The sequence below is a fragment of the Herpailurus yagouaroundi genome, unplaced genomic scaffold (assembly GCF_014898765.1).
Source record: "Herpailurus yagouaroundi ecotype Mexico unplaced genomic scaffold, PumYag 438, whole genome shotgun sequence".
Classification (NCBI taxonomy): domain Eukaryota; kingdom Metazoa; phylum Chordata; class Mammalia; order Carnivora; family Felidae; genus Herpailurus; species Herpailurus yagouaroundi.
Genome location: NW_024412655.1, coordinates 55,464 through 67,511, shown reverse-complemented (window position 1 = coordinate 67,511; position 12,048 = coordinate 55,464). Strand labels below are relative to the sequence as shown.

At 64.3% G+C, this 12,048-nt stretch overlaps 1 protein-coding gene across 1 annotated transcript in view; it reads right to left on the bottom strand.

Moving 5' to 3' along the window:
- The window catches only part of DUSP8 (dual specificity phosphatase 8), a 14,968-nt gene extending 7,102 nt beyond the window's left edge, over positions 1-7,866 (bottom strand). Inside the window, exons 1-4 of the mRNA XM_040464229.1 lie at positions 7,527-7,866; positions 5,605-5,743; positions 672-838; positions 26-223 (exon numbers count right to left, since the gene is read on the bottom strand). Coding sequence (XP_040320163.1) covers positions 26-223; positions 672-838; positions 5,605-5,743; positions 7,527-7,757 — 735 coding nt within the window. The 5' untranslated portion in view covers positions 7,758-7,866. The remainder of the gene's footprint in view (positions 1-25; positions 224-671; positions 839-5,604; positions 5,744-7,526) is intronic.
- Between the last annotated feature and the right edge of the window lie 4,182 nt (positions 7,867-12,048).

Genomic DNA, 12,048 nt, shown 5'->3' with positions numbered 1-12,048 from the left:
CGCCCCCCGCCCCCCCCCCCCCCACCTCCAACGAGCACAGGCAGCGGAGCGGCCGCCCCTCACCGATGAACTCGATGCACTTGTCCAGCCAGGGCAGCAGCTTTTCGCAGTAGTTGTCATTGATGGGAATGCGCATGAAGCGGCTCTCACAGATGAAGTCCGGCTTGGGGCAGGAGTTGCTGGCGTTGAGGACATAGCTTATTCCGTTCTGGGTCATCAGATCCTGGAGGGACAGGAGGGCAGGTCAGACCACGGGGGTGCCGCTGGACCGGACTTCCGGGTCCTGGCACGTCCCCGAGAGGGGAGCCTCTGCAAGCCCCGCCCACGGCCTGAGGTGGGTTGCCCGGGCGGTGGCTTTACCCTCTTCCCTCGTCACAGTTTTAAAACACGGGACTCTTTCAGTGCTGGCCGGGGGCCCAGTGACATCAGCAGTTTGGCATGTGGGCTCCGCCGCCCGAGGGGCTGGGAGCTGCTTCTCCACCCGTCTCTGCTCTGGTCCTGCCACAGCCCCCTTGGGTCTTCGCGCCCCCAACCCGTGCTTCTCCCGCACCTGGGCATCCATCCCCGCGTGGCCTGTCGGCTCCCTTCCTCCCCCAGACCAGCCCCGGAGCTGCTTCTGAGCTCCTGCCTCGTCCCCCGGCCAACGGCCAAAGCCCCAGCTGTGCACACACCTTGTTCAGGACATCTTTCTGAGAGCCCAGGTAGAGGTGAGGCAGGATGCGGGTCAGGCCCACACTGGGCACCGGCAGGCAGGGCTGGGAGAGGCTCATGGGCAGCAGGGCAGCAGGCTTGCCCTCACAGAGGCCGGGGAAGCAGGAGGAGAAGGTGGCAAAGCCCCCTGCAGGAGGAGGAGCGGAGGAGACGTGGGTCAGGCGGTCGGCTGGCTGCGGCCCCGGAGCACCACTACCTCTCAGCCTCCCCCAGGCTGGACTCTCCCGCCCAGAGGGAGGCCCCTGGGTGGGCCTCTGGCCTGAGCACCCGGCCTCCGTGCTGGGTGCTGGAGGGCCGCTCTCACCAGGTCGCGGTGTGTGTTCCACACATATACAGCCCGCCCCTACGCCCACATTCCTCCTCAGGCTAATTAGCAGCTGGCCCGCACTGAGGACGCCGCTGTGATGCCCGTAAATGTGGGGTCTGGGTGGTGAGCCAGTCTAGCACGTGCAGGACCCAGGCAGGGGTGCGTTCAGATGCCACGGAAGGCTCCTGCTGAGGGTGTGGTTCCTTCGTACCCGTGGCCTGGGGCCAGCCCCGGCCTTCCTGCCTCTCCCCCTGGGCTGATGCAATCCCTCCCTGGCTCTAGTTGGCCGGGAGCCCCAGACCAAGCTTGGGTGCCAGGACCAGGAGGCAAGGGCTTCTGAGGGGCCCTCCTCCCCCTGGGCATGACATCACCTACTGGAATCGGCACAGCCCGTGGGGCATCTGTGCTCTAGTTAGGGCTCCGTTCTGCCCAGAAGGCAGCACCAGAGGCTGGGCTGAGAGCTGGGAAGCCCAGGGGCTGTGCGCAAGCAGGGCACGCAAGCGGGCCCACGTTCTGCACGTGGCTGGCATGTGCCCTGCCGCCTTCCCTGCACATCCAAGCCCCAGGCCGCAGGTCAGTGGAACGAGCCCCTCTGCTGGCCTGAAAGACCCGAGGGGGCCTCCCGAGTATGTCTCTGAGTCCGTGAGTGACCGCGGGCAGAGCTCTCTCCGCCTCTGGCCTGCTTCCGCACCCTGCCTGCCACATGGCGTAGCTGTGAAGCTCAGAGGAGACAACGACTGCGAAGAAACACTGAGAACACACCTGCCCACACCCGGTGTGATTGCCAGCACTCGGTGGGACGGCGTGAGACTGCACCCTGGGGCTAACCACACTTACGGGGACACAAGCCCTGTGGACGTTCTCTGCTCTCCGTGGACTGGTCCATTTCAGAATTCAACTGGACCGCGCTCTACCTCACTGCTCTGAAGGAGGCCGTGGAGCGAGGGGAGTTCGCAGGCCAAGAGACCCCCGTGCTCTTTCCGGGTCTGCAGCAACAGCCGGTGAGGGAGCCCTGGCTGATTTCCCAGGACAGAGATGCCTGGTGCCCTTGGCCTTCACCCATAGCCCAGATCAGTGGCCAGTTTGTACAAACCTCCAACCAGAGTGCCTGCCATGTGTGCTCCCTGTGACCCCAGCGAAGGATTGGCTGGGGGAGGGGCATGGTGATGGGGGGCCCCCAGGCTGGGGGGAGTGCAGGCACGAGCCTTGGAGGAGCTGTCCCGTCCCCGCGAGCCTGCTGGCCGGACAGGGAGAAGTGGGTGACCGTCAGCACCAATGACAACACAGCTCACAGATGAAAGCTGGCCGGGGTTCTGGGGGAGGGCTCCTGTTCACCCTTCAGAGCCAGGGGCCCCTGGATGTTCCTGCTGGATGACGGTGCCCCCCACCCCAGGAGGGCAAGGTCTGCAGCATCTCTCTAAAGGCTTATCTCTATCATCTCTAGCCTCCCTTGCTCTCCGCTCTCTGGGTGACATGGCCTAAGCTGAGGGGAGGGGGGCTGTGTTCCACCAGGAACGTCCTGCACAAAGGGGGATCTCTGGACAGGTGCAGATGTACCAGACTTGACTGCGATTCCTCAAGTAAACCCCACAGGACTCACCCCCACCCCCACCCCCGCCACCAAACCGGAGCCAAGCCTCTGGTAGTGACCCCTACAAGCCCCCTATAGATGTCAGGTGCAGCAGGGCTGGAGACCGGGCCCCTCCAGTGATTTCAGCCGCCCCCCCACCCCCCCGCCCGGGCTCTGGGGCCGTTCTGGGTTGAATCCATGGCAGCGGGCCTGGACCCTCTGCAGGTGCTAGCACTTTTGGCAGCCGGGAGGCGCCCCCATCCCCTAGGCGTCCCCAAGGGCACCTTCCTTCGGGAGGGATACCCGCCTCCCTCTGCCTCACGGCTTCCCAGCTGGCTGCGCCTCACAATGGAATCTCGGATTCGCACAAAAGCTCATGCCTAGTACGCACCAACTCCACCGACTCCGCGGGCACTCGGCCCCTGCCCCCGCCCGCAGCTCCCAATGCTTGGGCTCTCCTGCCCAGATGCGGGCGGTGCCCCCCCCCACACAACCCCCGCGCGCCGCCCGCGGTCCCCGCGCCCCGGGCAGGGTCCCCACCCACCCATCCTCTCTCCGCGCACCCTCTGCGCAGGGGCCGCTCCCGCCGCGGTCTCCGGCCAGGGTCCGAGGGCGGCGCGTGCGGAGTCGGGCCGCGGGGGCGCACCGACCCGGCGCCGCGACATCACCAGCCCGCATTCCGCAGCAACGCGCACCGGGGCGAGGGCCGCCCGCCGCTTAAAGGGCCAGGCTCCCTTTCCCGTCCCCGCCCCGCCGGACGTCACCGCCGAGCTGCTGGGGGGAGGGGGTGGGGAGGGCAGCGGTCACAGCAGCCGGTTCCGGACCCCAGGGCGCCTGCCCCACCGCCCCACTCCTGCTTCCATGAGCCTCCGCTGTCCCGGAGAGGGATCTCCCTGCCCTCCAGCCGCTCCAACCTCTCAGCGCTCCTCAGCCCCACCCACGGAGGGGTGGGGTCCTCCTTTTCTGGCCTCTGCTGAGACCCCCTCTCCCCCTGTGATCTTGGTGATCCTGGAAAGTCACTTCCCCTTTCTGGCCTGGCCGCATCCCTCCTTCCCACTGAGCCTCCTCGCCTTCCCGCCTTCCCTTTCTCACTGGCTCCCGGGCTGCTCTGGCCTCAGAGTGTGGGCAAGGTGAGAAGGCTGTCCCAAGTCTGGGTCCTGATTCGGTGTCACTTTGAGCCCTTCTCATACCATGGTGGGTCATAACTTCTACCTGGCTTGGCCCTCAGTGAAATGGGTGCAAATACTCTAACCTTGCAAGGGGCGGCAGCCCCAAGAGCTTAGCGAGCCAAGCGGGGCACAACCAGGTCCCAAGTGAGTGCTCCTGGCACATTCCAGCCTAGGCCTGCCCCACTGCATGCTGGGTGAGGCGCCCCAGCCTCCAGAGGAGACCCACCATTAGAGGTTCTGGGCTTTCCTGGGCAGCCTGGGGGTAAGGGAGGGTGCTGCTCTAAGACCAGTTTCTCTGACTCCCAGAAAAGGGCCTGGTGGCTCCCGCTCCTGGCTGGAGAGTGTGCGCCTGCACACTGACGTGTGTGCGTGAATGCATGCACGCGCACACGTGCACACACACACACACACACACACACACACACACACACGTGCACGCTGGGGTTCCCAGCTGGGCCCTGGGAGAGCTCCCGTCCGCCCAGGCTGCCCATTAAAAAGCCCAGAGCCTCTCTGTCCTCTCTATCTTCTTCCTACCCGCTCAGCCCCCACAGTGAACCCAGGGGACAGTGGTTGAATCAGAGTTTGCAATTCTGTGGCTTGTGGTTCCCAGAGCTCACACACATGCACACAAGTCCCACAGCCCACCCACACAAGTTTGGGATCACCAAGGTGGGATGCGCGCGCGCGCGCGCACACACACACACACACACACACACACACGAGCAAATACAGATCACCAGCCTCCCAGGGGCAGGCACCGATGTAGACACCCTCTGACCGTGTAGACCCAGACGTGTGTAGAAGGCAGCGTGCACACCTGCACACGATGCTGACCCACCTGAACACCCTTCAGAATATGGTACTTCCTCCAAAAGGTCTGCCCTGAGCGGCCTGGCTCTAGCCTTCAGGTTATGTTGAAGGTCCATGCTGCCACTGGGCCCGTGCCAGAGGGCCAGCCCATGGGGTGCCTGCATGTGAGGGCCACTCAGGGCAGACAGGCTGAATGTACATCCTATTGGCTGTGTGAGGTGGGGACAACACCCTCTTCAGCCCTCTACGTCCTCCGTCCACCTGCCACAGCCCCTGGCAGGCAGAGGTCGGGGGCGGGAGCACCCACAAACGCCCCAGGCCCGGGCAGGGAGGGTGTGCATCCCTGGGACAGACCAGGTCAACCCAGCCCTGGGACCTGGGCCACCTCTGGGAGGTGGGTTCTACAGGAAGCGCCTCAGCCCCTGCCCACAGGGGGAAGGCATCATCAATAACCACTTTGGAACGTGTGTGTGTGCGCGCACGTTGGGCACACCTACGTGTGTGCCTCCAGGCTGGCTGGGCTGCTTTTGGGGAACAGGAAACCCTACAGGGACCCCTGTTGGCCCCCAGGCGGAGTCATCATCAAGTAGGCATCCGTGTTGGCCGTGGCCTTCACAGGCACTCCCTGCCTGCGACCAGGGGTGCTCAGATTGGGGTTTGCAGAGGATGGGGTCCGTGTCTCCCTTCCCAGGCAGGTGGAGGGTCAGAGATCCCTTCCCTCCGCACCTGCTACAGCCGGCATTTAGGGCTTTCCTCTTGTCTACCTCTTCACCTGCTAGTGGTGGCGGGAGGCCCATGTGCGAGGGGGTTCTGAAGCGTGGGGGTCCAGGGGAGGGGACAACGGAGCCTCAGAGAACTCCGGGGTTACTGAGAAGGCACCCCTCCCAGCACTGCCCCTGTAGTCGCTGGTCTCTGGGCTTAGAAAAAAGAGCAGAGATGGATCCAGAACCCTGCCTCCCCAGACACCTCCACCCAGCACAGCCAAGCTTATAGTGGTGCCCCCCCAGCCTCCTCCCTTGGGTCTGTCCGGAGCTCACCTGTGAGGATGGCCACGCTGTCGAAGCAGCCGTCCAGCTTGCTGAGCAGGATGGAGAGGAAGCTGTCTGCAGCCAGCACGCTGGCGTCCCGTGTACTCTGGTCATAGACTACCACGTCCTGCGGCTCTGTGGCCTCCACCTGGGAGCCATGAGGGCAGAGGTCAGGGCACTGCTGGGCACCTGCCGGAGGCCCCCATCCCCGGCTGCCACCCACTGCGGCTTGTCAGGCACTGGCAGGGAGGGGCTTCGGCCACCTTGCTGCCTCGAGGGAAGGGCAGGCTCTGAGCCGCCCACTGCACAGCTCACACCTGGACAGGTAGAAACGCCCACAGCCACACAGGCAGGCCCTCGGAGCAGGCAGAAACGGGGGACACTTGTCCTAATGCCGTGTCCTCATGCACGGGCATCTGAGCTAAGGGAGCACTTATGGGTGTCCGCTGGGGGCCACGTCCACGTAGAAGAGATTAAGGTGAATGTAACAGGGTCTTCAGGGGTACACACAGGTGCCCACAGGGACAGGGGTGCACGGACACCCTCAGGGCGACCGAGGCAAGGGGAAAACTGTCCCCAGGGTCCCCGGGAGGCACGGTTTGGGGCTTTTGCAGGTGGGATGCCTTTGGGCCTGGGCCCCTCCCCTCTTCCCCAGCCACGAAGCCACCTTGGATTCAGGAGGCAGCAGCTCAAAGTTGGGGTTCCGTGCCCTCCCCCCCACCCCAAATGCCCCGCCTGGGGACCAGATGCTCAGCAGCTTCTGCTCAGAGTGGCTAATGCCCTGCCCCCCAAGCACACTCAGCCCTTAAGCCAGCTGAGCCGCCAACCCTAGGCTGGATGATGTCACCAGCAGCCAATGGGATTGCGCTCTGGCAGGGAGTCCTCGCTGGGGGTGATTAATCACCGGATTCCCCTCACTGAGGCTGCAGGGAGTGTTCTGGCCTTGGGGGGTGGGTGGGGGGACTCCCCACGAGCGGCTGTGCCACCTGGGTCCGCTCACATCCAGCTCTGCTGAGGCGGGGCCTGTGACCAAGACCCCTCCCGCAGCTCCAGGCCGCTGGGCATGCCACTCTCCACACTGGAGGTGCCTCTGCCTTCCCAGGTCACTGGACCAGGGGTCCCTTCCAGGGCTGGACTCGATGCTCCTGGCTGACGGAGCCAGGACTGTCCACCGCAGGTGACCCGGGATGTTCTCAGGGGAGGGCCCAGAGAGAATTCTGGGTCATTCAAAACTCTAGAGGGGAAAGAACTGGGGGGCTGGGGACAGGACCTCTCAGTGTGAGCCTCTTGGCCACCCCTCCTGTCTTCCTCTGACTTCTCATGGCCATCAATACATGCCTCCCCAGCTGCCATCCTGGTCCACGGCCTCCCTGTGCGCCCGCCCCCCCCCGCGCCCCCCCCCCCCCCCCCCGCCACCGGCCCGCCCCATGCCCCTGTGCAAGGTCACACCTAGCTCATCCGTTCAGTGCCCCTCTGTGAGCCCTGGACTGGGCCCCAGGGACATGGTCCTGTCTTATGAGGGGAGACCTCTGCCAGGGGCGGAGGGCTGAGTGAGGACCCAGATAGGGCAGCAGGCTCTGGAAGGGAGGGGTGATGAATTGTATCTGGGGAGACGGTATCTGCAGAGGGCCTCCCTGGGGAGAGGCATTTGTGCACCCTAAGAGGAAGCTCAGGGAGGAGGGGTGGGAGCCGCCTACAAGGCCCGAGGCTTGGAATGGCTTAGTACGTTCTGGCCCTAGGAGCCCAGTTGGGGTTAGCTGAGAGCTCCTGTGTACCTGGCTGGCAAACTCTGTCCTGGCCTCCGGAAGTGATGGGGGCCTGGGTGGGAAGGCAGTCAGCCCCAGGGACTGGGTGGCCCTGGGGGCAGCGGGGGGGGGGGGTGGCACCAGCCCCAGGGCCTGGGTGGACGCAGCAGGGAGGGTGTCAGGTACCTGGCCGCGCACGGCTGGCTGGATGAGCTCTGCGATGGTCACCTTGCCCTGTTGCAGCCGTCGCTTCACCAGTTTGGAGCAGCAGATATTGACGGAGCTGAGCACGTGCCAGCTGTTGTATTCCACGAAAGAGCGGCTGTCGATGACCAGTGGCCCCCCAGGCCCGCCCCGCAGGAGGCTGGCTAGCTTCTTGGCATCCATCACCTTCCGAGGGAGCCGGTCCCCAGCCATGGTGGGGCAGTGGGCAGTGGGGAGGGGGTGGGCCCTGAAGGGAACAGAGGCTGCTCCGGTGGCCGGGGCTGTGGCTTAGAGTTCGGAGGGACCGGGCATGGTGCCAGACCTGCAGGGAGAGGCAAAGGGTCAGCAGGGCTGCAGGCCCCCAGGGTGGGTGCCTGGCCAGCTCCCCGGGCAGGGCCAGCCTCAGAGGGCCCACGGGGAGACCCAGGTGGACCGGGGGTTTGAGCCTGACATGTGCCCACAGAGGCCCTTCCTCTCTTGGGATAAACCAGCATCCCCTCTGGCTCTTCCACGGAAGTCAGGCCCCCTAACATCTTAGGTAAGCGGGGTGGAGTCTGTGACCCGCTGGGCTGAGAGTGTTTGTACGCGGTCCTACCCAGCACTGCACTGTCCAGGTCATGGGGACAGCTTCTAAGTGGGACACAGCAAGGCAGATGGGGGAACACAGAGGGAAGGATCTCAGGGCTTGGACTGGGCTGGCTGGCCAGGTTGGGCCTGAGGACGCCTCCCCTGGGCCCTCGGGATCATGGACACTCACTGCTTCCAGAACACTTCATCCTGCCTTCAGGCTCTGTCATCCCATTGCTAGGATGCTACCCTCCCCGGCCTGCACATCTTCCTAATGTCCAGAACTCTGGGCAAGGCAGGGGTCCAGAACGTGCTCCTTGCCCGGCATACCCTCCCTCTGTGGCCCCGTGCTGCACAATCTCTCCATAAGCTGATAATCTGGCCCCGAGGAACGGGGGTGGCATTGGGGCTGCTTCCACAAGTCCATGGGTTCCTGAGGCAGGTGCCAGGGCAGGTGCTGGAGGGGTCTGGGAGTGGAGGCGGGGCTCCTCTGCCACAGCCACTGTCCCAGTTCTGCAGAGCGAGCTTGAGTGTGTGCCATGTGGGGCCAGTGTCTGTCCCCCAGCAGGAGTGCGCCACACGCTCATGGGATGGGGGTGGCAGCACGGGTGTGCTCCGGGCACAGTAAAGTCCTGAGGTCTAGGGGGGCCCTTCTGGGGGCTGGGAGGTCCCAGGGTGGGGTGGATGGGTGGCACCTAAAGATGAAAGTCAAAGTAGGTGACCCATATGTGGGGACTCTTGGGGTGTGGGGACTCTCGGCACGGCCTCTAAGGGCCCTTGGCCTGAGGAGGAGGAGGTAGGTGGGGATCCAAGGACCCCAGATCTCGGGGCAGAGGCCCCTCTTGTGGGTTTGGTGCTAAGCCTCTGTCACATGCCTCCCATCCTCGTCCTGCCTGCCAGGCCCCATCTGCCCTGTCACCTGCCAGCACCGGCCTCTCTCTAGGCCCACCGAGCCTCACAGCCTGCCAGGAGGCACACAGTGTGAGGATGATGAGTTTCCTTTGAAGGGGGGAAACTGAGGCTCAGGGGAGGGGTGGGACCAGTCGAAGGTCACACCAAGGACACTGGATAGAACCCAAGGCCTCCACCATTGCCATTCAGTCGGGACCTTCCCTCTACCACAGCCCCACCCAGCTCGGACACAGGAGAGGCTGGGGCACAGACGTACCCTGGAGCTCAGAGAGGGGACCCCCTCAGCACGCCCCCAACCTGCAGCTGCAGATGCTGCTGCGGGGGGGCCCCCTGAGGACACTTGTCATACTTCAGTGATGATGGCCCTGGGGACAACAGTGGCAGCTGCGGCCATTTCTGGACCACCCCCTCAGGTGAGCTCCCAGGCTGGTGTGGGTGGGAGACTTCACAGAGAAACAGGAGCACGGCAGGTGTAGACCGTGTCTGCTGGCCCAGAGGGAAGTGCCCGGGATGGCCCCGGTCAGCGGGCGGGGCCTTGGGATACCACTCACAGACACCCTGCTCCCCAGGCAGGCACCCGGGCTCCTCCACTGTGGGGGCAGGGCCTAGGGGTGCAGCTGGGGCTGCTGGTCATCCTGAGGGCCGTATGAAACCAGTTCAACAGCAAAAGGGCCCATCTGCCAAAAGGGGCGCCCCACCTGCTGAGGGGGGTCTTCACTCGCTGGCGGGGGGCCTGTCTGCAAAGGGGGTTCCCCACCTGCCCAGGGGGGCCCGTCTGAGGGGTGTCCCCGCCTGGGTGATGAGGGGTCCCCAATTCGATTCCTGTATGAGGTGTTTTGAGAAGCTTCAGGACAGCTTGAGGGCCGTAGGACAGGCAGGGAGGCGGGCTCAGGATGAGAGGAGGGTGTGGAGGAGCTGAGCTGGGCTGCAGGACAGGGACCGGGGCTGGAAGGGGGAGCCGCTGGGCTCCCAGGCCCAGTACCTGGTCTCAGCCCCAGCCCCTAGGGAACCCTCCAGCTCTGGCCGGTGAACCGCTCTAGTATTGTTATTTGCAGCCGAGGGGGACCCATTAGCAAGTTAGCACCTCCGTCGTTGCCATGGCAACCACGGAGGTGCCAGGCAACGCTGGTCCTGCGGCACAGCTACGGAGCAGGCTGGCTCTGCAGAACAGCAGGGCCCGCTCCTTGCTTCCTGCAGGTGCCCAGGAGCTGGGGCCTGGGATGACCAGGGGGCCGGGTCCCTACGAGTCCCAAAGCCCAGGGGTGACACTACTCCAGGCCCTCCCCTCTCTGCTCCACCGGGTCCTAACCTTTCTTGCCAAGGGCACCCACGGAGCACCTCACTCCCGCCTCCAGGGAGCCTTCAAGGGGCCACGGTCTGGCCCAAGTGCACCTCCTGCAAGACCTCTCAGGGCCTCCTCGGGGCTAAAGCTCCTGGGGGCAGACCCTCCCCTGTCGTGCTATGGATCCGAGCCCAGAACTCCAGTCGGGGGTGGAGAAAGCTTAGGACAGTCTTGAGCAGGTAAGTGGGGCTAGAATGGGCCAGGTGGGCACAGGGAAAACAGATATTGCAGGCTCTTGGGCCTCCCCAGTTTCAAGCACCCGCCCCAGGTACAGCCCAGACTCCACTCTTGGGAACTGAGGGGAGACAGCAGCCATCACCTGCTATTCCAGAGGCTGGGTGGCAGTGGGAGGGGGGCACAGCCCCCTAGACCCCTGTCAAAGGGCTCCTTGCTTAGGACACTTAGCAATTCTCAGTCCAAAGGCAGGAGGCCCCTCCCCACCTGGGTGGGCACCGCCTAGGAGGCCGCAGGCAGCCCCCCTTCCTCTGAAAGGTCAGGTACACAGCGCGGCCTGGCTTCTGTGCTGTGTGTCCACTGCCGCGTGAGTCGGAACGTGCCCTTGCACACTGTCCGCACAGTGCTCACCTCTTTCCCACAACCCACTCCACCCCCTCATGCAATCGCTCACACACAGATGTGTGTGCATGGTCACACACATGGTCACCGGTGCGCCCTCTGCGTGCCAAATCCCCTGAAACCCCAGAAGCCAGCTCCAAGATCTTGTCACATTGTTGGCTCCCAGGGCCTCCACGGGGCACCCTCTTGTCCCTGAGCAAGAGATGTGTGTGGCCAGAAGACCCCCAACAGAAGGCATCTTCGCCAGGGTACCTTCTGCTCAGCACCTAGTGATGGGGAACTCACTACCTCCGGAGACCACCGTCAGGACTGTCTGCCATGGGTGGCCCGTGGCTCTCGCTCAGAGTGGTGTCTCCAACTCAAGTGGTGCCTGGCACACATAGGCAGGCCCTCGGGAAGAGCTGGCAGCGGGGGCACCCACAATGCTGATGTGTCCAGCTCACTGTGACCAGGAGCACCTCTGGAGGCAGAAACTGAGAGGCCAGGAGAGAGACTAGTAGGGGGCTCACACCAGCTCAGCTCATTTACCCCCATCTGTTCTCATCAGGGATCCCCAAATGCTCTCACCCGCCCCCCCACCCCCTCTCCCCGAGGTGAATGCAACAGGACCCAAGCTGGCCTTTACTCTGCCCGGGAGGAGTCAATGGCAAGGCCAAGCAGAGCCAAGTTGGTCTGGGGAGGCTGTGTGCCTGGGAGACGGTGGGGTGGGGGCCCTGCACCCCCAGGTCATAGGAGTCTGGGCAGAGCCTGGGGTGGGAGGTCCCAGCACGTCGGTCCTTGAGAGGGCATGTTTGGGACCCTACAAATCTAGGTTCCTCTGTTCCTTCCTGGCTTGTTCTAGTCCTACTGATCTGCAGGACTTCTGCTCACTGTGCCCCATGCCACACACCTGGGCCATCCCGGGGCACCCACCAGTCACTGCCTGGACGGGTTCAGACAGAGGTGGCCTCAGCCCGTGCAGTCCTCGTGGTCAGAGTCTGACCCACGTTCCTCTCGCTATGGGTTTGGCTCCGCTTCCTCTCCTTTCTGCACCCACTGGCTTTCACGGCCCCTTGGGCTCTCTGTCCACTGGAAACATCTGGACCAGCTGGCCAGCCTCAGCTGGAG